General features: G+C 34.9%; 1 protein-coding gene across 1 annotated transcript in view; it reads left to right on the top strand.

Annotated features, from left to right (window-relative positions):
• The first annotated feature begins 9014 nt into the window (after positions 1 to 9014).
• The window catches only part of LOC124372632 (delta-aminolevulinic acid dehydratase-like), a 31143-nt gene continuing 15284 nt past the window's right edge, over positions 9015 to 24873 (top strand). Inside the window, exons 1-4 of the mRNA XM_046831034.1 lie at positions 9015 to 9323; positions 11022 to 11169; positions 14846 to 14944; positions 20046 to 20166. Of these exons, the coding sequence (XP_046686990.1) occupies positions 9193 to 9323; positions 11022 to 11169; positions 14846 to 14944; positions 20046 to 20166 (499 nt within the window). The 5' untranslated portion in view covers positions 9015 to 9192. The remainder of the gene's footprint in view (positions 9324 to 11021; positions 11170 to 14845; positions 14945 to 20045; positions 20167 to 24873) is intronic.

Below are 24873 nucleotides of genomic sequence, written 5' to 3'. Positions count from 1 at the left end.
CTCAACTTAACCGAGCTTGAGCAAATCAGTTAGTGACATTAAGTTTCTCACAGAAAATGCTAAAAGTTTACAGTTTATTTTACCAAGTATATTTTAAATTTTCTTATCTGAATATTTTTTGCTCTGTGCCAAACAGCGGTTACAGAAAAGGTTGATATATGAAGTGATGTTACTATCATGCTTAGCCTAATTTAGGCTTTCAAGACTATAAATGTAAACAGATTGAAAATTGTGGTTAAATTAGTAATTAACATATAGTTTTACTGGCATAAAGCTATGTTTACATAGAACAGTTGATTACATTTAACAAGCTCTAGAAGTAAATTTCAACCCCTTATCTATAAAAAAAACCTCAAATTCACAATAAAATTGATGTTTATTAATTGAGATAAACAACTGTCCTATCTTTTAAGTTGGACCAAACAATACATATCTTGTGTGTATATATATATATACAGGAAATTAGCGTAAACGGACATCGTGGCACGAGATATATGTTTCCTAATCCTAATAATGTTATAAATGTGAAAGTGTCTATGTTTGTATTTTTGCTTTCACATGTAAGCAAAACCATGAGCATGTGAGGGTTTTTGTATTCAACCCTTTGTACTGAAATTTTACATGGACATTCTTACAGTCCCTGGGATGAATATAGGCCTATTCTCATTTCAAAAACCCCTCCGGGCTACGCCCTACGGCCTTTAAAGAAGCAAAAAAAAAATCCCATCTTGGTCTCTAAAGTTGTGAAATATAAATTAAAAGGGCATGTCTAATGTAATCAACTGTTAACTGTGTAAACATTGTCCATTATTTTCAATGTTTTGACATTTATAGTGAGTACATTCTCCAAGGAATGGCCATAATCTTTAACGCTGTTTTACATTTCAGCAATTAAGTAAGTACTCATCTGCCTTAGAAAATGTATAAAACTCTGAAGACTCCCTTTGGAGCAGTCAGCAAGAAATATGCTAGATGAAAGTTCTCTGGACCAGTGGCGCACCCAGAAATCTTCTCTGGGGAGTGTCCGGATCACCGCCGAAAGGTAGAAATGGAAAAATTCTCCAAATTACTATGGGTCGGGGGGGGGGGGGGGTATTAAATATACTTTTTTTTAATATTAGGTCCTAAAATTATTGTTTTATAGTGTAAATGATTTGTCAGTTACAGTCAAAAATATGAGGTAATGTGTTTGGCCTTAACCTAAATTCTGCTGTGTATCTGCTGGTATCTGCTTACGGTATCAACTTCCCCTCCACTTTCCACTCATAGCACATAATTGCACCATTAGTATGAACGTTAACTTAATTTTGAACAGGCACATCAGTTAGTACTCTTTGGTCTGAACATTATATGATTGTTATATTGATCTACTTGAGAATTTTTAAAACTTTCTCTGTTCAAAAACCTATTTTTCTTAGCTTTCAATCATATGTTCTTAAATTTCTGGTTATTTATATTAGTTTTGTTATAGCACTAGACACATCTCTGTAAGCCTGGAGTGTAACAAATAAACTGTTAATTAATGCACTTAGACCTGAAATATATTGTTCAAACTTCGCATGGGTATTAGACGATTATTTTCTTACGATTTTTTTTATGAGGGAGAGGCAGGAATCGGCAGGAAAATGCTTTTACACCAGGTGGCCAGCCTGTTGTGTGGGACTCCTACTTACGTGAAATATCCACTAAAAACCTCCTCCACTCTTAGCATTCTAGCCTGAAACCGCTTATCGCTTTCCGAATTTTGGCTTACGCCCAGAGGGTTCGCACCTATCTAGCCATTCGGATCTTGGATCTGCCCCACGTTCCGGTCCAGATCAGTCTTTTTTTTGACGCCGGTGTATACCCTGTGCAAAGCTGGACCAGCAGCACCAGTAGTCCTCGCCCTCCAACATCCGGTCATAGACCTTGTCCACCGAAATCATACCGAAAGTTTGAGTCACTTCAAGGCTGGGCCTTTCTCAACGCGGGCAGCGGCTACGATAACACCAGTGTTAAAATTATTAATTAAAATCTCTTTACGTTATTAATTAATAATAAAGCCAAACGTCCAGGCTTTTAATTATGTCTCGTACTTATTTAAGTTTTTATACTACTGTATATTGCCAATAATATTTGATAACAGCAATAGCCGAAATATCGAAGGAAATTTAATAAAAGAATCAAATCAAATCCAATCAAAGTGTTTATTTGTCAACTAACAATATAAAAGACAATTTATTGTCAGTATAAGTACAATAAACAGCTAAAATAAGCATTAATTCCTAACGCCTTAACTTAAATTGTTTTGAACATAAAATAATCACTCACAGAGTAGAATTCCTTATCAAGTAAGAAACACTTTAGTTTTATTCTAAACTTACATACTACTGCTTCAGATCTCAATTCCAAGGGGAGATGGTTAAATAATTTAATTGATGCATAGTACAACTGATTTTCAAAAAATGAAGTTCGGGTCTTTGGGATTGGCAAACGGAATGATTTTCTTAAATTGTAAGGTCCAGAGGAATCGGAGGTAAAAATATGGATGTTTTTCTTTAGGAATGTTAATGTTTGAAGGATGTATATGCTCGGAAATGTAAGTATTTGATTAGAACGGAAATACCCCTTGCATGACTGGTTGGTTGCTAGCCCCAATACAATTCTCAGACATTTCTTCTGCAATCGAAATATATACTGTGTCCTGGCATTTTCAGAGCCCCAAATTGGAAGTCCATACGCCAAGTGGGGGTAAATACATCCATAATAGCCAGCCAAAAGTATGTCTCTATTGGCAAAGCTGGACAATCTACGCAATAAGAAAATTCCGCTGCTCAGTTTGTTACATACCCTATCTATATGAACATGAAAGTTAAGATTAGAGTCCAAGATCATGCCCAAGAAGTTTATATGTTCAGACGAATTGATTTCAGAGTCGCTTATAATGATGGACGAACTTCCGCTGGCACAACTCATATGAACTTCAATCTTAAAATCAAGAAATTTTGTCTTCGCAGTGTTTAACAGTAAGTCTGTTATTATCACGCACGCCATTGGAGCAGACAACTGCCCTGTACAAACATGTCATATTCAAGGTTTTCTCTGATTTTATGAGACATATTGATAGAAGTATCGTCTGCAAATAGACACAAATTTCCTCCACTTACACTAGAAGAAATGTCATTAATAAACAATAGAAACAAGACCGGGCCAAGAACGGAGCCCTGGGTTACGCCTGATTTAACTGTTTCTATTGAGGATAATCTGTGACTCAAGCAACCAGAATCGTCAATGAAGGGAATCTCAACCACTTGGCTGCGGCCTATCAAATATGAAGAGACCCATCCGTACAGGTGATTTTAATATCGATATGTCACATCCCCTTATTCCAAGGTTATAAAGTTTACACAACAAGAGCCCATGATTAACAACATCGAACGCCTTGCAGAGATCTAAGAAAACACCAAACGAATGCTGACGTTCGTCCAGAGCTACAGAAACATGATTGATGAAATCAAACACGACATCAAGTGTTGAGAAGCCCTGTCTAAACCAAATTGTTTTTCAAAAAGGACGTTGTTCTGGGATAAAAAAGATACTAAATGAATGAGATACAACTTTTCTAAGACCTTGGAAAATGTTGACAATATGGATATAGGCCTGTAGTTTCCTATGTCACTTGGGCTTCCCTTTTTTAGTAATGCTGCTCAGCAATGTCCTTAAGAAGATTAGAAGAGATACCATCAGCTCCTACTGAGTGGCTAGGTCTCAAAGATCTTATTACTGAGATTACTACCTGAACGTCTATTGGCCTCAGAAACAACGATGGTGCAACTGTCTGCATCGTGTGGCATATTCCTTGAGGATCGGTTACATTTAAACAGCTTCCCCCAAGACAATCACCTATTCTAGAGAAAAAGGCATTAAACTGACAAGATATTTCAAGCGGATCGACTATCAAGGAACCACATTCATTCGTTATGGAGTAATTAGTAAAAGACTTACCTTTTTTGTTAGGCATAATGTCCTTAATGATGTCCCAAACGGCCCTGTTTTTGTTCATCGCCTTTGTGATGTGTTTCAATACCAATCCTTATTTGACGGAGTGAATACTGGTGCGAAACTGTCTCTTAAGACCTCGGTAAGACTTATGCAAGGGGTGGTCAGATCCAAGGTGTTTAGTCAGGGAATACATAGCAAGGACATTCTCCTGGAGTACAAGCAAGTCCCCCATCGAGAACTATCTTTGTAAAAGACTTAATCTTCTGATATTTTGTCCTCTTTACAGGAGCAATGATATCCATATAATAAGTAAGACAAAGTAGAGAGGAAGAGTGAGAACTTGGAATCAACATCTTGTGCACAAAGAATATCAGCCCACATTTCCTTATCTAATAGATTTTTCAACACATGGATATTATTTGTTGTGATATGACGTGTGATTTTGAATTTAGGTATGTTTTTGACGGAAGAAACATTAACTTTTAAATCTCCAACCTGAGCATGGTGATCAGATACTGCAGTTATGACCACTTGAGTGTCCAGTTCACGAGGGCTGATGTTCGTAAAGATGTTATCAATTAGAGACACAGACCCATTAAACTCCCTGGTATGTGACTTTATTGTATCTCTAAGTCCAAATGAAGACATATGGTGGGACAGTCGTTTAGCGGTTTCGTTTTCAGTTGACATATCGATATTAAAATCACCTGTTATGACAACTTTAAAGCTAGGCTTCAAGAGAGATTCAAGACAATCAGTTAACAAAGTAAAAAAAGCTTCAATATTGCTAAGATCAGGAAGTGGAGGTCTATAAACAGAGACAAGAATGAACTGGGAACCATTTAACTCCATTGTAATACAGGCGAGTTCGCAAGAGCTCTCCATGCAAAATCTTGAAACTTCAACAGCACGACATTGCTTCAAATCCTCGTGAACCAAGATGCACACACCGCCTCGTCCTTTTGTGGATCGACAGTAACTGGACATGACCCTAAACCCAGACAACACAAAAACATCCATCTCAGACTCTCTTAAAAAATGTTCTGAGAAACATAAAATCTGGGGCGAGAGCAAATCTACCATAACCTCGACATGAGTTAATTTAGGCACAATACCCTGCACATTCTGATGGATCAGCCTAAGGAAGTCTAGGTGGCCCCTATCAGCACACCCGACCTCTCGTTTCCCGAAGGAGGTACGGTACGTACGGGGGAACGGTCACAGGAATGTACAGGAGAGGGTCCACTGGAGAACACACTAAGAACGGGAGTGTCAAGAATTAGCTGCGAGGTGTCATTAGAAGGACAAGGCTCCATTGAATGGGGATGTGACGATTTTGATGTAGGTTTTAATAACGTGGAGAGCATAATACGACCCAATTTGAAACTACCGCTCCTATTTAGATGCCGTCCATCTTTCGCAAGATGGTACCTACGTATACAATTATACAAGTCAATAAATTCTACATTGAAGTTATTGCACATTAAATACAATTGTTCATTAAAATAATCCAAATCTACGTCGTGGATATCACGACGCCTTAAGATACTGTTTAAAATTACTTTAGTATCAGGAAATTCAGTCTTACATGTATGTAGTAGCATCTCTGCCATACTATGCAAAACCTCTTTATTGCCACAACCACCGTCATACCCAGGCCCTCCGTTATAACCTACAGGCACATCATTAGTACCTACATGTATGTAGATAACTTGAGGTTGAACTTGCACATAATCTATAAGTTTTTTCTTTATATTTACAATTTTTGCGCCAGGATTCATATCGACAGTAGCTCCGCTATAGGCACATGGTTTACTGGAATGTCTAAGAAGCGAATCCCCTATTACAAGGCAACCTTTCAAATCACATTTTTGATTTTCACAACTATTTACATACCTAGGACTACTCTTAACACACACAGAATCTCTATTAGTATAGACATTATTTACATTTTTTCTTAAATCAACATGGTTGTTTGGGAGTGCCGTGGCAGTCTTACTAGAAAAATTGTGATATGGTAGATCTTTACAATTATCTGATTCGCCAAAGACAGACACCTGTCGTCTCAAATTGCTCTCAACATTTATAGACATTTTAAAATTAGCTGTAACATTCTTTTGTAAGCTCGTTTTCCACACCCCAGAGACGCTGCTCACAGACCCAACGTCATGGTCATCCTCAGAGTCAAACGACGCAAGTTTAGCATATTTATTTTTAATCTCAACAGTGTAACTTAAAGGCACTTTTTTAATGTTATGTTTAGACTTTTTTGAACGTTTGGGTTTAACAATCGACCATTCATTGCTAGCATGGTGTTGTTTCTTAACCAATTTTAAAACATTAGGTCTGCAAACATCATTAGGGCTCGGAGACGTTGACATGCCAATCTCTGACAAACCAGAAACATTCATTTCATTAACGTGCAACTAGCTAGAATTACTTGCTACAGACTTACAGTTAAACATAGCATACCACTCCAAGGTTTCTTAACATTTGGAAGACAGTAGTAGTGAACAATAAGTTTTAAATTAACCAACACATTCAGCCCACACTCAAAACCATTGTTCTGCTGAATACAATCAACTTCTAACACGTTCATGTCAAGGATACCAAGGTTTTCTGCTCAAGTAAGTGCTGAACTACGATTCAGACCTGAGATGGAGTCGAAATGGTAGGCTTGGGAACCAACTCTGTCTAATAAAAGCAGAGACCAGTGTGATCCCGAATCACCTCTATCCACGTCAGTACTGTCATTAATACAAAAGAACACAAAGTTACAAGCAAAGAATGTAGAATTTGCCAAAGTATCAGCTATGGATTCAGGTGTGCCCACCTTCAACAATTGTGAAATGGCAGTGTCAAAAATAAGAAAGATTTTAACTCCAGCAGCAGAGGACCATGTATTAATGTAGGTGTTAATTGATTCTTCCTCTACCCATTTATCGACAGGAGAAATATTTACACTTGTCTTAGTAAGCTTAACTAACTGGTCTTTAGCTACTGTACATCCAACTTATAACTAAGATTTTGAATGGTATACAGTTGAGTATCTCTAAGATCCCCTAGGCCCCTAACCATTGCATTAGAAGAGTTTAGTTTATCACGCAGAGTTCATTTCCGTTGTCAAAACAGATCAAAACGAACATCTCTGTCCCTAAGAGCTTCAGTGAGATCCAGACAACGCGTCTTCAGGTTACGTATATCAGTTTCCGCCTCATCTTGAAGGGCGAATGAGTTGTTCAATTCTGTTCTTCTGTGTTCTTTCTCAAGATCAAGTTTAGAAGACAATAGACTGATCTCCGACTTTGAAGACTGCAGCGACGTTAGTTGAATATCATATACAGAGCGTAAAGTATCCATTTTGTCAACAAGTACAGCTATTTGAGTATGTAATTCTTCAAATGAAGAATCAGGATACGTGGACGATAACATAGTTAGCTCAGATGTCAAATTTACAAGAATACACTGTACCTCACTTTCAAAATCAATGTTTTGAAAAACAGGTTCAGTTTCGTCAGTCATCATCTGAAAGCGTCAGGTAACTATAGGAGACCAAAAAAGAAATTCTTCCTCCCAGGATTAAGTCTTTGTCCAGCCACTCACTGTTAATAGTACTTCAGTATGGTATCGATAAATACGAGATACAAATAAAACAAGTCCCAAAGCAAGTTGAAGGAAAATACAATAATGATAGTCTTCAATTCTCATGTACACTAGTCCTGCAGTACATGACGAGGTATACATTGCATACTCCCAAATGCAGGGGCATCAATAATTCCGATCCATGCAATAGGTCGTCGGCCGCGGGCCGGCTGGCTGCGGGATCGGTCCTGTCAGCAGGGAAGCTTAGCCCCTGGCGTTGTCCAACCTGTCAACGAAGTGCGCATGCGCAGACCAGGTAGCAGCGAACGTGACCTTGCTCCAATTTGTTATCAGTAGTCTTGACGAAATATAAAGTGATTCTATTTTTAGAAACAGGAAACTTACGTTGTTTTAGCCGCTTGGGTCACTGTTTCCCGGAAATCATGTCCACAATACCGATTTCCCGCGCAACTTTAAAGTACGACACGAGCACTAATTAATGTAAATTATACTTATTTTATAGAGCACTATACTTTTAATGTTGATCCTGTAGGTCAGTCCTACCAACCAACCCCCTATTTGGTAGAAGTCTACTTCATGATTATAGATGAGCATCTATACAACCTGATTGAATACAGACTATACATTTATATATTCATTATATATGGTAATTAAACGCCTTCTGTCAGAGATGACGTGGAAGGGGCTAAAGACGTTCCTATTAATTATTTTATTCGGATTCGAAACTGGAAAGAAGGATTTTAAAGACTGTTATAAAACTCATCTATCGATTGCTCCATCACTAACGCTGGCCGCTGCCTTTGATTTAGAGATGTGTCGTTCGGTTATGAACCGTTCAATTCGAACAGATCAGTCAGGTGAACGAGTTATCTGGATCACAGTGTTTTAAAAAAAACCCGTTCAACCGAACCTTTCGTTCACTTTTCCCACGAACTGAATAAATTTATTATTTTCTTTTAAAGCAAGTAATTTAATTTTACGAATCGCCAAATCTTATAATATTACAGGTTACGTTCATTTATAATCCTTATCAATGGAAAAAGTAGCTCAAGATTATGCCAAACTAACTGACACTGTTCATTTCGTTCAGTCGGTCATTTCGATCAATCGGTTTTTGTTCTCTTGTTCATTTCGATTACTCGCTCATTCCGTTCAGTCTTTCTTAAGTTAGTCTTTCATTTCGTTCGGTCTTTCATAGAAGACCGGTCTTGACCTGTAACCAACGAATTATACTAACTGTAATGTAACGCGCTCTAGCGGGAAGGTTCAGTAACTGTATTGGCCAGGTCAATTAATTGTAAGGTATTGGTATGGGTCGCGGCAGTGAACGACACTGACTGACCGGAACAGTCAGATGATCCGGACGTCACACAACTACTTTCATTGTTCCAGGAAGAGTTATCATTAAATCACCTGATTGATAATACCAGCTGATTTCTCAATACTTATGATTGTCATTTTGTAAATAAACAATACACAACAGTGTGACCTGCATGACGTAATATGTCAGTGATTTTGCCGAGTCGTTAATTTATTTATTGAGCACAATTAGTTGAGCAATAAAACATTGTCCAATTTTAAATCTGCTCTACTCTTTGACTAGATAAGATGCACAAAGGTGACGAGATTAGATTACAAACAGTCACCTTACACAGTTCAATTTTCCATCCTATTTTAAGAAAATGGCAAAGTGTTCAAAGCATAAGTTCAGACAATATCGTGTATCCTGTTTTTGTGGTGTAAGTAATCTCGTTTGATAAAACGACATAATTTTCTATACTTCGTTAGAGCTATAGTTTTAATGTGTAATAAGCCTAAAATGTAGAGTATTGTTTCTGAATTGACTTATTTTAGTCATCCCAGGCCCTTGAGGTGAATCCGTTTCACATGATCCAATTTTATTGAAATTTGGCAGGTAGATATAGAAATATACATTTTTAACTCCCTACCCTGACGCCCCCTTTGGGTGCATACCATAACTCCCTTTTTCAAACTTCTCCATTTTTGACCAAATTTTTTTCTAAAAACTGTTTCGGTAAGCTATCTATTTTCTAGAACACTTTCTGAACCGTCCAACTACTTGGGAAATGGGCTAACCCTCAGACACTGGGTTTATATTTCTCCTATATAGGCTACTGCAGAGGGTTGTTTGCCTCGGGCGGCAATATTATAGAAGGTGAAGTCGTTGCGTTGCAACTACTGTTTACGTATAGTTCAGTTAATCTCCGAGGTAATCGCTTTACTATTGGGTCAAAAGTACAGATACCCGTGTTTGAAGGTTTATCACAAAATAAGTAGCAGAATTACGATTAAGGGAATTCATTTAATTTAGATTGTTTATTTCTGCATTTATAGCCTACATATAAAACAAATTATTTACGAACAATAAATTCCAGTTGTGTCAGAAAGAACGAAAAAAGAAACGGTTTTTGGTGGTTTTCAGCCAAATTACAACTTTAAAATTTCACAACTCGGAAACTTAAGATCCAATTAAGACAAAATTTTCATACAAAATGGGTACAAATGTACTGTTTTTATAGTACGTAATTTTCAGACATATTAAAACGTTTGTTATTAAATGACCATCTTAACTTTTACTCTTGGCAGAGCGGTTCAAAAGAGTCTACTTCGATCACGTTAAAGTAAGGGCTATAATTATCCTGAGCTTGTAATTTTGTAAATCGCTATCACCATTAATGATTCCACTAATAAGGACGCTCTTAGATCTTGACAATTGCGTGCGAAGCACGGGTAACTGCTAGTAACAAGTATAATAATAATTATGAAGTACCTTTGGATTATTTACAAGCAGTAAAAAAGAACATTTTTAAACTGCTGATGTTGAGTGGTGGAAATTGGGAGCTAATTTAGGGCTCCTCCTACCCCTACCCCCCCCCCGGAATAGTATGTAGCTGCAGCTCTGTTTCTCACATATGAAGTCCCTCAGAAGGGATCCAACAAGACTGAAACAGTAGAGTTCCCTGGTAATACTGATCAGTATTGTATATAACAATACTACATTATATATCTTCAATATATAACAAGGCTAGAAGAAACAATAACTGACCCAAAAAGTCCTAAAGAAGTTGAAACAGAAATAGTTGATCTTATAAATATTATAATGCCTCATTCAAAGACCGTCTTAGTGCCCTATTTCAATTCAATATGGCGGCCATTTAAACTTTTTTTTATTTCAAAACATTTCTTAAAATTTAAAAGGAAAGCTTTCTCAATTAACATATCTCTAATATTTTTATATCTGAAAGTCTTTGAGATGTCGATTACATGTAAATCCTATAAGAAATAAATTATTGATATTTAAGTTGATACACAATCTATATGCCTCTTTCAAATGAGTCGGAGAGATTGTTCTGTTTCCCAATCAATTTAAACTAAGTGAACATTATAAAATATATATCTCGATTTACTTGTTCTAGGGATATAGAAGATGCAAAGTTAGAAGTAGACAGCATGCCAGGGGTTTATAGGTACGGAATAAACAGAATAATACCCGAAATAAAACCTTTAGTGGAGAAAGGTTTAAAAAGTGTTCTACTTTTTGGAGTCATAACTCAACTCTCTAAGGTAGGCCTTGTAAAATAATTTGTTACAACGTTATTTTGTAAAATGAGATTTCATTTCAGTAGGGATTATGACATGTATTAAACGGATATATAATAGGTAACGGGTTAGTTGGCAACCATGTTGTGCAGGTAAGATAAATTTTCAACACATTCCGACAAAGAATAAAGTTTATAGTTAGTTATCGACAAAGGATAACAGGATTACGATCCACACAACATTTGTTTTCGTGCTGTAAAAGATAAAACTTGAATATTTACTCTTTACCTCACGTTTTAAACCCTGAAACAAAAACGCACATGAAAGTTTACAAATCTAGAAACAGGATGGTGTACATATCAAAGTAAACTAAAAAGATGTTTACATGAATACCAAATCTAAAAAACAAGATGTAACAGGAACACCACTGTACAACTCTCAAGTATGATACATGAACCAAACAGACTAGTGAATCTGAGTCAGACTTTATCAAAGCGTAAGGGTATCCCTCGGCAACAGACAATATCAGAAAGAAATTACAAAAAGTTGGTGAATGTTTTCGGGCTATATTTTTATTCCTGTCTCTTACTTTTTTTCTTGGTGTCACTTTTACCAGATTTGATCTCGGATGAGTTTTTTTTTTTTAATTTTATTGTTGGATTAGTTTTTTTAGTAATAGTTGGCAAAGTTACCAGACATCGACATAAAGTTGGTTTAGCAGTCGGTGTTTATGTGTGGTTTTGCTTAGTTTTTGTTTACATAAATTCTATTTAATTAGTTTTATTTCACTTCAAATAATGGATTTTCTGACCCGCAATTTTGGTGAAAAACAATGAAATCAGAGATAAAATTAGAAAACTGGCTATATTAAAGTAGCCCAACAAACGTGGAAAACGCTGTTATTCTTTTGGAAACTCAAATGTTAGAAAACCTAATTCTAAAAGTGAATCCTAAACATATGTTGTTGAAATACGAAGCCTATTTCACCAGAGAATGTTTTGAGATGGAAATTTGTCATAGCTCCAGCACGACTGATTTTTGTTTTTTGACTGGTCCAAATACAGTCAATTGGGTTGGAGGATGTAAACATTTAAGAATTGGCAAATAAGAATTCTCTGGTTAACTGTTTAAATGAATGGGTAAAATATTTTAATAAATTAACACCAAGAATCTCAATGTCTGACAACAATACGAGGATCGTCATAAACCTCTACTGTAAACTGCAGTAGCGAGTGTGTGATAGTCAAAATTCCTCTCTCAGTAGATGGACACACACACTTTTTTGTTAAGAATCCAAAAACAATATTTTTCTTCCGCGTTTCGACGATAAAACATCATTGCAAAGCAGTAAGGCAATCAATCGTCAGTAATTCAAAACACAAACAAGTACACATACACTAATTTAAAACGTTTTTTAAAAACACTATGAGCACGTCTGGTGAGTCTGCTGGTTCAGCTCGGCTGTGGACAGGTACAAGACTGCAACATCAAGATTAAGTAACTTGGTCACGGCCGCTTTTATCAGTGTCGTTATCAATTGGACATGGATCAATTAATCGAGAGTAGCCTTTCTTACCCTGCATTTAAACGATACAAAGTGTAGCGAATTTTGATGTTTAACTTCTTATTCAGCTCGAAATAATAGATAAATCTAAAACTCTTCCAATGTATCTAATTTGTTGCCTTTTGGACGTAAATTTTAAACCTCATGTTCATCATGACTATTGTCCATTTGCGCGATCACGATCCACCAGGTGTTATGCGAAAGTGGACCTCTGTTTGGCTTTCATTCGGTCAGACTTATGCTCACAATAACGTGTTTTGAAACTACGCCCTGTTTGACGGATGTGTGCGTTAGGACCATCGCGATATTTTACATAACACACTCCTGGTTTCAAGCTTTTCTGTAGTTTTTGTTTAGATATGGGGAGGGTTTGGTTAGAGGGTTTAAATGTTAATTCAAGCCCATGTTTCTTTAATTGTTTTTAAGGCCATATTCTACGGCGTGTTTGAATTCCACGCAAGCACATTTTTATATTTGTTATTCCAGCGTTTTCCTTTTATTTTTGGGTTTTTTAATTGAGATTTTTACCCAAAGAAAAAACTACGTGGTGAACAAAAAGTTAAACTAAAAAAAAAACACTCCATTTTCAACGCTTTAAACACAAGAAAAGAAAGGCCGTTCTCCATCAATTGACCCCTATCCAGCTGATAACGACAGTGATAACAGCGACCTTGACGAAGTTACTTAATCACGCTATTGCTTTCTCTTACCTGTCCAAGGCCGAATAGCATGGGCATGCCTACCAAACGTGATTATATATTGTTTTTAAAATATTTTAACTTAGTGTCCGTGTACATGTTCCTGTATGTGTCCGTGTTTGTGTTTTTAATGAATTACGACTTTTAATGCAGAAACATTTTAATGATTAAATGTACTACTGCTTTAGCAATGATGTTTGTAACATCGAAATACGTAAGCACAATACTGTATTTGGGTTACTGACAAAACGTATGTAAATCCTATTTAAATACCCTGTTATAGTAGTAATAGCTATAGTACCTACACAATGTTAACACTTTAGCTACCAAATCTCAATGTCTGATAAAACCGAGGTCCAACCCACATCATTACTGTAGCCTCCGATAGCGAATAGGTTATAGTACTATTCTAGCTATAGTACACAATGTTAACACCTTTTACCAAGAATATCAATTTCTGATAATACGAAGGTTATGAAGGTTATCACACACCACTACTAGAACCTGCGTAGTAAATATATTAATTCCATTGTGTGACATTGATTGGGGCTGATCAGAATCTCTAATTAATAATACTACATTGCAAATTAACAGAAGAAATATAAAAAATTAGATGATTAATTTCTTAATGTAATTCAGAAGGAAAGGAATGTAATACACAGGAAAGGCAAATGTATGTCAGGTAAAACCGCTGGCATTCAATAGTTTGACAGAGTCAGTAGCACGTACATATTGATTTTTTCTTTTTTAATTCTATTGTAGACACACAGAGTGTAATTAGCTATTCATTGTGGTTTTTAACTCGGTCATTCAAGAGATGTATAACCGACTCTATTCGGTGGTTCACTTAACGATTACTATCTTTCAGTTACCAAGGTGAGTTGCTCACTCACAATATTTACAGGCTAGAAGAGGCGTTGGTTCGTTATAATCTTTCTACGATATATCTACGAATGTTTTTGTTACAAGCTATATATGTTTAAAAGGTCAATTAAAACTTAAAGATTATGTAAAGTGTAGTCTTGTAAGCTAAGAAATTCAGCTGAATATCATATAAGGTATATCATAGTAATTCTACTGGAAGAAAATTAAAATGGAAATCAACTAAATTTCACGTACATCTTGAACAGATAATTTATAATAATAAAAATGACGTGAAAGAGCCTAATTATAAATTCATATATTTACATAAGGAGTGTTAATCAGCTTTTAGAAAATATCAAAGCTTTATGTGAACAACCACACCTATGAAATAAGTTTTTATGACAGCCAAAATCAGATTTAATTAACTGGTAAAAATTGCCAGATTGGGATGGAAATTTGTCTAATCGTGTTATCATTTCAAATTATACATTCTTCAAAGAAATTTGGGTCAAGAATTTAGTTAGTTATCTAAATATTCTAAAATAAAAAAGTTCAAATTTGTGTATAATTTTAGGATACCAATGGATCCAGTGCTGATTCGAAAGACAATCCAGTGCTCCAAGCAGTTCCCATGTTAAGATCTTCATTTCCAGATCTTGTTATTGCATGCGATGTAAGTATATTCTGTGGTGTTTCACATGACCCCAATCTTGAATAAAAAACTTATTTATTTTGTAGATATCGCTTAGTACCTTTATTTTTTAACCCTAAATCTGATGCAATAGTAAAAGTTCAAAATGGCTACCCTGTTTATAGCACTAAGGAAGCCTTTTTTAAATTGCCAAAAATGTATGCCACAAACAAATAATATGTTGCTCTGTTGTCAGATACTATAGATTATAGGTATAATGTGGAGTCATTGCACCATAGTCAACAAAATTCTTCCAAATTAGATCTTAGACATGACACCAGATGCTATGCAGACTGAATTAGCCTTCATCAAACCATATTCAGTTCATCTTGGAATGCAATCCAACTGGGAATGCAACCAGATTCCTCTAATCCAAACACAAAGGATCAACTGGTTTAGTGAGTACATTATAGCTCTGTCATGAACCAGACAAAGCATTCATGTTTGGGTGTAGTTGGTCCAGGGACAGGCACTTTGCAATGTCTTGACCATCACTGCACTATATTCCAGGTGTAGATTTGTGCTAACTCTACCTGTGCTTCTATAGCTTATGGAGGGGCTATCCTAGTAAACACATCCTGATATTCTCCACTAGCCAAGCAGCTTTGCTTGCTCTTGACTCCACACAGGTCTCCTAAAATGTAATCTGAGATTATTCCACACCTTATTGGCACTTAGCTTTCTAAACGATAGAATAGAATAGAATATATTTATTGTGTTGGCAATATATATTAAATTGTATTGCAATAGTCCATAATACCAATTTTTTACAGTACTTATCTTAAAAACTAAATCCATTCACTCGACTTTCCATACAGTTGCACGTAGGCACACATTCGTACACATACAAAAAAAATCGTGAGATCAACCGTGAATGTCAATCCCAAATATGCTCCATGAACTTGCCAACTGAGTAAAAGCACAAGACCAGGTAGTGTTTTAATTGGGTTTAAATTTTTTTGGATTTGTTCAAAATTTAGTGTTTCAGGAAGACTGTTAATGAATTTGATCCCAGCTTGAGAAGGGAGGTGTGCAAATGCTTCTGTTCTATGCTGTCGGGCTCGAAAGCGCTCCCGAGCTCTTGTCTTGTATCAGTTGTATCTATGTATATCACTGCCCTGTGTCAATATACACTGAAATCAACAGTAAAAGTCTCTAAAATATACAAGCTGGGTAGAGTTAGCAAGTTGAGCTCCCTGAAGGCACTTCGACATGACTCTCTGTTGTTCAATTTCGCTATGATTTGAACAGCTTTTTTTGCAGTCTGAATACTCTGTACTGAGTACTGAATAAGTTTTATATGGCACAACTGCCCAACAGAGAAATTGCATATAACAGGTATGGAAATATTAATCCATAGTAAGCCATCATTAAAACATCAGACATACAAAGCTTTGAAAAATTTCGAAGGACAAAAATTCCAGTTGCCAATTTAGCACATACACTTTCAATGTGAACTTTCCATGTTAACCCTTTATCTAGGTGTTTTCCTAGAAATTTAGCAGAATCAGTTTCTTCCAGAACAATGTTATCCATCATTACTGTTGGGGTTTCATAAATATTCAACCCACATAAACAGAAGTTGATATAATTTGTAGATTACTTTTCATGATTAGTTTTGAGATTATTTACCAGAAAATTTTGAATGCAGGAATTAAGATCAATGAAGGTTTGAATCTAAAGAAGTCAGAGAATAAGCCCGGAAACAGAGAGTCATGTCATCTGTATATTGAATGAATTTCCCATATAAGGCTGACAAATGGATGTTATTCACTTAAATCAAGAAAAGGACAGGACCCAAAATTGATCCCTGTGGGACTCCTTGGTTTATTCTAATACTACTTGATACTGCTTTCTGGACCTGAATACATTGACTTCTGCTGCTCAAGTATGAGTGGAGCCACTGGTATGCTGTCCCACGTACACCTCAGCCTTCCAGCTTGTGTCGTAATATACCATGATTAACAGTATCAAATGCTTTTAAGAGATCAAGAAATACACTGAGTGTTCTTTGATGAGTCTCAAAGCCTTCCACAATAAAATCAACAAGTTGTGTGATTGCTCCAAAAGTTGATTTTCCTGGTCTGAAACCAAATTGTTGATCAGTCAAAATGTTGTGTTTTTCAAGAAAATTATGAAGTCGGTCCAGGAGCAGTTTTTAAAAATTTTGCTAAAAAATTGGCAAAATTGAAATTTTTCTATAGTTGTCCGTCTTTTGATTGCCTTTTTTGAAAACAGGTACGACTTTTGCCAGTTGGAGTGCGGATGGGAAGATGCCATTTTCGAAAGAAAAATTTATGATTTTTGTCAATGGGCTTAAAATGTGCTGATAACATTCTTTTAAAAGCCACATTGATATGCCATTTATGTCATTGGAAGTTTTAGCTGAGAAAATTCTTAGAATACGTCCCACTTCGTCCTCGCATACAGGAGCCAGAAGCATAGATGATGCAGGGGTATGTGTGGTGACTGTATCCAGTTCTAATTCACAGTCAACATCAAGAGAACTAGCTACTGAGGAGAAAAATTTATTAAATTCCAAAGCTATTGCCTTTGGATTGGTTAATTTTACCCCATCAGTAATGTTTAGTTGTACTGAGTGCTGGGGCATCATGAGATCACAGGCTGACCTCTTGGCTAAAAATCAAACCAGAAAGTCAATACAACAACTTGGATTGTAGATATTAATATTTAGACATCCAAGACGATAGAAAATATTTTTTTATTAGTAAGCTCCAAGTGAATATTCAGTAAAATGTATTACTAGAGTTTAAAACTATTAAATATTATCTGGTTTGTCTGAAATAAAAGTCACAGTTCTAAATTTAAATAATGGATTTATTTTAAACTGGCAAATTAATAAGTTCAATGTTTCAGAATTTTCATCACTCTATTTTCCACAAAGAATTGGCAAACCGTTTAGTAAATTTAAAAGGTCCTTTGGCAAGAAATAAAAATATTAATCAAATATATCAAACTAAAAATCAGAGCTCTCTTCTAATATAAAATAATAAAGTTTTAAAATAAAAATAAAATACCACTTGGAAATAACTAAATTAAAAATGTTCACTTCTTAGTTCACTCAAAATTCAAAATAAAAAATCAAACTTATCTTTCCACTAGTTGTACGGTACCTTAACTTTCAAGTCTTTGCAAATCAGATACAACTCTCTCAAACAATAATTAATATTCAATTAATTTCCAATTAATAATTAATTCACAATAAAACAGTTCCAATTAAATATTAATAAATTACTAAATTTCCAAATCTCAATTAAGTCATTAACAAAGTTCAATTTTAATTCATCTTTCTTGCAAGTTTGAACCAAATGTAACTTTTATGATTCTATCGTGCTCTATTGTTCATTGAGAATCAGTTATTCAGATTGCTCTATAGTTTCTATGAATTTAATTTTTCCTATAAAAAAGACAACAAAATTAATTTAATATCAGATCTGGAAGACTATTTCAATATAAGGTACAATAAATTTGGTGCTTACCTCAAAATCCCTTGCGGACAAAAATTTAGAAACACTGCACACTGTATTCAACTTAATTTCACGATAATAACCAAAAGAAGGGCAAAAATTATGAGCTGGCGGTTTTTATACTTCCCCTTCTTCCCTTTCTGATGGACATCCGCGGTGTTCTCTCATTGGCCCAGCCGTATCCAACTCAAGAACAATAGCCTTCTCAGATCTAACGTAACTGCAGAACAAGACAAGTTCTGATCAATTCAAGGCAGTGAACAGCCTTCCTAATAATTTAAAATTACCTGCACTAACTTGCCAAAGGATTACATACTCGTTTTTATCCTAACTTCTCACAATCTAATTAAAATTAAATCCCAATATTTGTTTCCCAAAATTTTCATTTAATTTAAGTTTTAATAAAAAATCTACCAATGTAGCTTTAAAAACGCTACACAGGTCCTGCTGGCATAGCCAAACTGTGGTATTAGCCGTTCCCAGACTGTGAGCACAGTAAACAATGGGTTCACAGTTGAAGATGGCAGTGTCAATCTAGCCATAAACTCTGCAAGAAACTTCTTGGGAGCCTCAATGTTGTTTTTTGCTGGGTCATTGTGTGGATAGGGCAGAGATAACATGGTAGGGTAATTACTTTATTTACTGGTCAAGGCCACTTCAGGAGTCATTTGACAAAGATAGGATTCTATAATGATTTCTTTGCAGCCAGGAAACTGAAACTGCTGAGCATATCGTCTTTGACTGTGTAGCGCTGGTATCTAAGAGAAAGAGACTGTTTGAAGCTCGATCTCTGGAGGATGTCAAACTAGCAGGCTGGGAGCCACCATTTTCCACCCTCATGAAAAAAACCAACTTAGGACTCCCTATCTAGGAATTATATTGGGTTGGTGCAATGAGTCACAAGACTGACATGCCTCAGCATGAGAGCTACCTAAATTTTTAATCAACCGATCAAAAAGTCTAGCCCAAAATTTGAGATGAACCCTATGTTGAGTGGCTCAAGAAAATATGTGTAGCCAGAAAATACGTTTTATTAAGTTTTTTCACATTGCTCAAACTATGTTTTAAAGAAAAAATGAAATTTGGATCATTTTCAATGCCATACAGAACATTTGCAGTAAATGGAGTGACAACCAAGCTTAAACCCTGATTTTTCTACTTTTGTACTGTACACAGCATGTGTATAAACCCAGCCAGATGCAGGGTGGACAGTAAAAAAACCTTTTAAAAACACAACCAATTCAATAAACTTTCATCAAATAATTTTTAATAATTTTAACAAGGACAACGGTTCATCCAAGAGGATTTAAAAAAATCATCTTAATGGGATATTTTTAATATGATTAAAGTTTCATTGATTGTTATTTTTTTGTTTAGATTTACTTGTTTTGTAGAGGTATTAGATTGTCTCGTTTGTTTTCTTTTGCAAAGAGGAAGGTGTAATGAGACTCTCTCTCATCTCTGTTCTAATCTTCCATAAATAAAAGATTAAAACATGAAATAAATGTTAAAATACAGTACTTGAGTGTGTTGGCAGGTGTGCCTGTGTTCCTACACAAGTCATGGCCACTGTGGTATCTTGAGTGTGTTGGCAGGTGTGCCTGTGTTCCTACACAAATCATGGCCACTGTGGTATCTTGAGAGACAACGGTAGTATCCACAACGAACTGAGCATCAAGAGGCTTGCAGAAGTCGCTGTAGCCTATGCTAAAGCAGGTTAGTATATAATGTTGCACTCATTGTTAAGTTGCAACTATGGAAATAAGCCACAGCAACCCTGTCTACTCCAAATGACAGCAGTTCTGCTTGTTTTGTCAACTTACTGTTGATTCCAATATTATTGGTGTCCCTATCGTATCTAGGAGCCAACTTAGTGCATTATTGAAATACAGCTGTTGTACGTTTTGTTCAATAAAATTCTTAGACCCTACATATTGTAGTAATTATACAAATATAAAGAACTGCCACATATCAACAAAAGTAATAAATAGTAGGAATTATTTCATTGAAATCTAAGAAATGAATATAATTTTCTCACTTTTAAAAACATCTAAACGTTCTCCCAATGTCACATTATACTTTTAGGAAAGATAAAAAATTCTATTAAAAGAAACGATAGGACCTTTAAAATAATTACAGAAAGGAGCAGAACATAAAAATTACAATATTTAAATTGTCAAAACCCTCCCTTCACTGTGTAAATAGTGGAGAACATTTGTCCAATATTATACATCGGAACCAAATGGTTCTACGCAAATTTAAGTACATTATCATGTATTTTTAGTTCAACTTAGCTGTGTTCAGTACTGTATCTAAAAATGTCTAGTTCTTTGAATGAAATGTTTTGAATAAAATAAATGACCTTTTTTGTAAAGCCATGTTGAAGATCCAAAATTAATTAATTAATATCTATGCCTATGTCTACTACACCAATTAAATTCTTATTAATAACATTAAATCATTATATCTTGGTGCAGAGTTTTACAGATGTTATTCACTCATGGAGTTTCAGATGATGCATTTCTCAACAAAATGAGGTGATGCATATCTCAGTTGTTTCAAATTCAAATAATATATTTTATTTTACTTATAACATGAGTGCTCACAATGAATGTGGGTGGTCTGGATAATTTATTAAGACTAAGACAATCTTAGATTTACTTGTGGCCTGTTAAATGTTTGCTGTTCTTGAAATATTTTTGAGGGGATTCATTCCAATGTAGCCCCTCTGACTCTGCCTAATCGTTGTTCATGTTGTTCGTTCATCATAAAATATAATAATTAGGAATAAACATGTCCATTACTAAGTAGATACTGAGGAGAACTATGGTTAAACTATTCAGTTTATTAAACTTAGACTTTTGAAAAAAAGTAACTATCATTTGATAACAAATTTTATGTTCTTCCTAAATAATATAAAGTGTTTTGTAATACTCTAAATGACATGGAATGTAGTAACCTGATCGTGACAAGGTAAAAACAATTACCAAATATAATAACCTTGCACCATATTTGGGTAACTTCTCATGAAGTGCAGCCCCACGTGGTTTTAAATTTTTAGATGGACATTGAGATATTATGAGAAAACAAATACTTAGTAATACTATAATACAACCTTGTTTATCCAGATTAATTGTGACCTGAAGTGATCCAGATAGACAAAAATCCAGGTAGTTTGGGAGTATAATAAAACAAGAATATATTATAGAAATATAAAGTTTATTTTTTACATATATAACAAAGGAATAGTTTGTTCTACAGATACACAATATAAATTTAAGAATTGGAAAGAAAAATGTATTGTACTTTTTCATGAAAAACTCAGTCTCTTTTGTTCAACTATTAGTAAACCGCTTCTGGGAATTACGATCTAACAGACGTTTCAAGGCCATAATTTTCCCTGATGTCTTGATGGGCTAACAAAAATAAACTGTCCTCTGTTGTTATTGAGTAATAAGCTGCTGATACAATGTCCAAGTGTAAATGCTAACTTAAACAATAGAGTAGAATGTGAGCTTTTTAACTGTCCCTTTTCAGACCATGACGGTTTGATAATAAGTGTGCCCATTAAAACCAGGAATAACTCCAGGCTGGAGCAACCAACTAATGCTGGTTTAACCCCACAGTTGGTTCTTACGGACAAAAGTGTCCAGTTGCTCGAGGAACACTTAGCCACATACGATTGGGAGCTATATCTCAGTAATAACTTAAATGCTTGTCAAAACTTTAAAGTGTTTTTTGAAATCTTTTTAGACAGTTTAAATAGTAGCCTTAAAATAAAAAACAGTAAACAAAGAAATACAAAAAATCAAAATAAACATCAGTGGTACACGGGTGAACTGGTCTCGATGAAAAATAAACTGTTATTCTATAACAGCCTTATTAAAAATAGTCTTAGTCCTAATGATGATTTGGTAAACCAAATGAAAAATCTTAAATACCAATATCGAACAGCTCTTAAGAATGCAAAATTAGCATCGAATGCTCAGTATATTGAAAATAGTAGCAACAAGTGCAAAGCTGCCTGGAATTTGATTAAACAGAATAACAATTCAACTCCCAGTCATTCCAAGTCTAATCTCTCACCAGATGATTTTAATAACTTTTTTATTGAATCTGTTAATGGTATTCAGAGAAAACTTGTTAAGACTCCCGTGACATTCGATGATCTTCTAAGTAGGAAACAAATAAGTAAAGCTAACTTTAATTGGAACTATATTACCCCCCAAGATATTATAAAAGCAGCAAAGAGACTTAACAACTCCAACAGTAAAGACATTTATAACCTTTCTAACAGCGTTTTAAAAAAGATAATTCAGACAGTTTCCGTTCCTCTAGCATTCTGCATAAACAAATTATTGGAAGAAGGTGTATTTCCTTACCAGCTCAAAATATCTCGGATATGTCCAATATACAAAAAAGGGCCAGTAAGTACACCACAAAGTTACCGCCCTGTATCAATACTACCAATAATATCCAAAATTGTTGAAATAATAGTATATGACCAGCTTAGTATGCATCTTGAAGTAAATAACTACCTTAATGTAACACAATTCGGTTTTAGAAGGGGGATGTCAACTGTAGATGCAATAGATAAATTAGTACAAGAAGCCTTTCAGGCATTTGAAAACAAGGCCTATGCTCAGGCCACACTCTGTGACCTGAGCAAGGCCTTTGATTGTGTCAATCATGACTACCTCTTAAATAAACTTAAGTTTTATGGTGTTGAAAACTCCCCCTTTAAGTTTTTTGAATCATACTTACAAAATAGAAGTCAAAAAGTTCTAATTGATGGTATTTGGTCCCAAGAACTAAAAGTCAACTTCGGTGTACCTCAGGGATCAGTCCTAGGACCTCTCCTCTTTTTAATATCAATAAATGACCTCCCTGATTTTATAAAAGCCAGAACTATATTATATGCTGACGACACAACTCTGGTGAATTCCACTGCAGACATTAATGCTTTGGAAGAATTAACTGAAAACGCTCTTCAGGATGCCACCACATGGTTCAATGCCAATGGATTTCTTCTAAATCAAGATAAAACCCAAAAAATTATATTTAGTTTAAAAAATAATATCCCTGAGAATCCTGATTACCTTAATGCAGTCAAGTTTTTGGGAGTGTTTATTGGTAACCATTTAACATGGAGCCAACACATTGACTCGATTAATCCAAGACTAAATAGAATCATTTATCTCTTGAGGAGTCTCACTAATAAAATCCCGGAATCGTATAACAGAACAGCATATTTTGCATATTTTCAGTCAATAATGCGTTATGGGCTCATACTCTGGGGAAATTGTAGCAGAATAGGAGAAATATTAATACTCCAAAAAAGAGCCTTAATGGCTTTAACAAATTCACAAGAATATGAACATTGTCAACCCTTATTTATTAAAATGAAAATACAAACAGTAATTAATCTATATTTATGACTTAACCCTATATGCAATTAAAAATAAAAGTAGTTATAAATATAATTATGATATTCATAACTATAATACAAGGAATAAGGATAGAGCCCTCATAGCGTTTTCTAGACTGAGTAAATGCCAAAGTAGCCATACCATTATATCTATGAAAATTTACAATAAATTAAAGGTACTTATGGATAAATATCCAATCCTGCAATTTAAAAACAAGTTTTATAACTGGCTATTAGAACATCCCCTTTATAAACTAGATGACTTTTTTGTCATTGATCCAATAGACTTTTAGAACTTTGCACGAGGCCTGTTACAAATCACCATTTTTGTTAATCATGTTTTGCTGGTCTTTGCTTGAAGGATGTATACTTAGCTGATGCGGAGAGAGGCTGTTGTTGACGGAGTATTTGATGGGTACTGTTTGGTATTTATATTGGATAGTATCAGTTAAATGGAGGGTTATTATGTTAAAATCATTATGTTGATTTATGCAGGGAATTTTATGATTTGGATTTTCACAAGGTGTAATCTTACATTGTATTAGTTATGTAAATATTTTTAGGTTGTAGTTAACATATAATATTTGTAATCCTTTTTAATATTGTGTTTGATTGATTATAAAATACTGATTGACCATGTTTGAATATGTGATGGACTCATGACTAAGCTTACTTAGCAGCTAAATGACATTGTCAATGATCTTTTGTGATTCTTATGGCAAATAAATATTATTATTATTATTATTATTATAAGTCAGCAAACATAGCTGAAGAAACGCTTAAAATAAATTACATAAACAATGATTCAGTCCCAGCCACTCAACATGTCGAAGCAGTTCTAAGAGAAACTCTAACAACTTTGGAACCAACCACAGCTGATGAAATGTACAAAATTGTAAGGTCTCTTAGGAGTTCATCTTCTTCTGGAGTAGATGAAATATCAACAAAGATCCTTAAATGTTGTGCTGATGAACTAATAACACCCCTTGTAAAAA

Source organism: Homalodisca vitripennis, unplaced genomic scaffold (assembly GCF_021130785.1).
Source record: "Homalodisca vitripennis isolate AUS2020 unplaced genomic scaffold, UT_GWSS_2.1 ScUCBcl_3675;HRSCAF=9349, whole genome shotgun sequence".
Taxonomy (NCBI): Eukaryota; Metazoa; Arthropoda; class Insecta; order Hemiptera; family Cicadellidae; genus Homalodisca; species Homalodisca vitripennis.
This window is presented reverse-complemented; position numbering and strand designations above follow the sequence as displayed.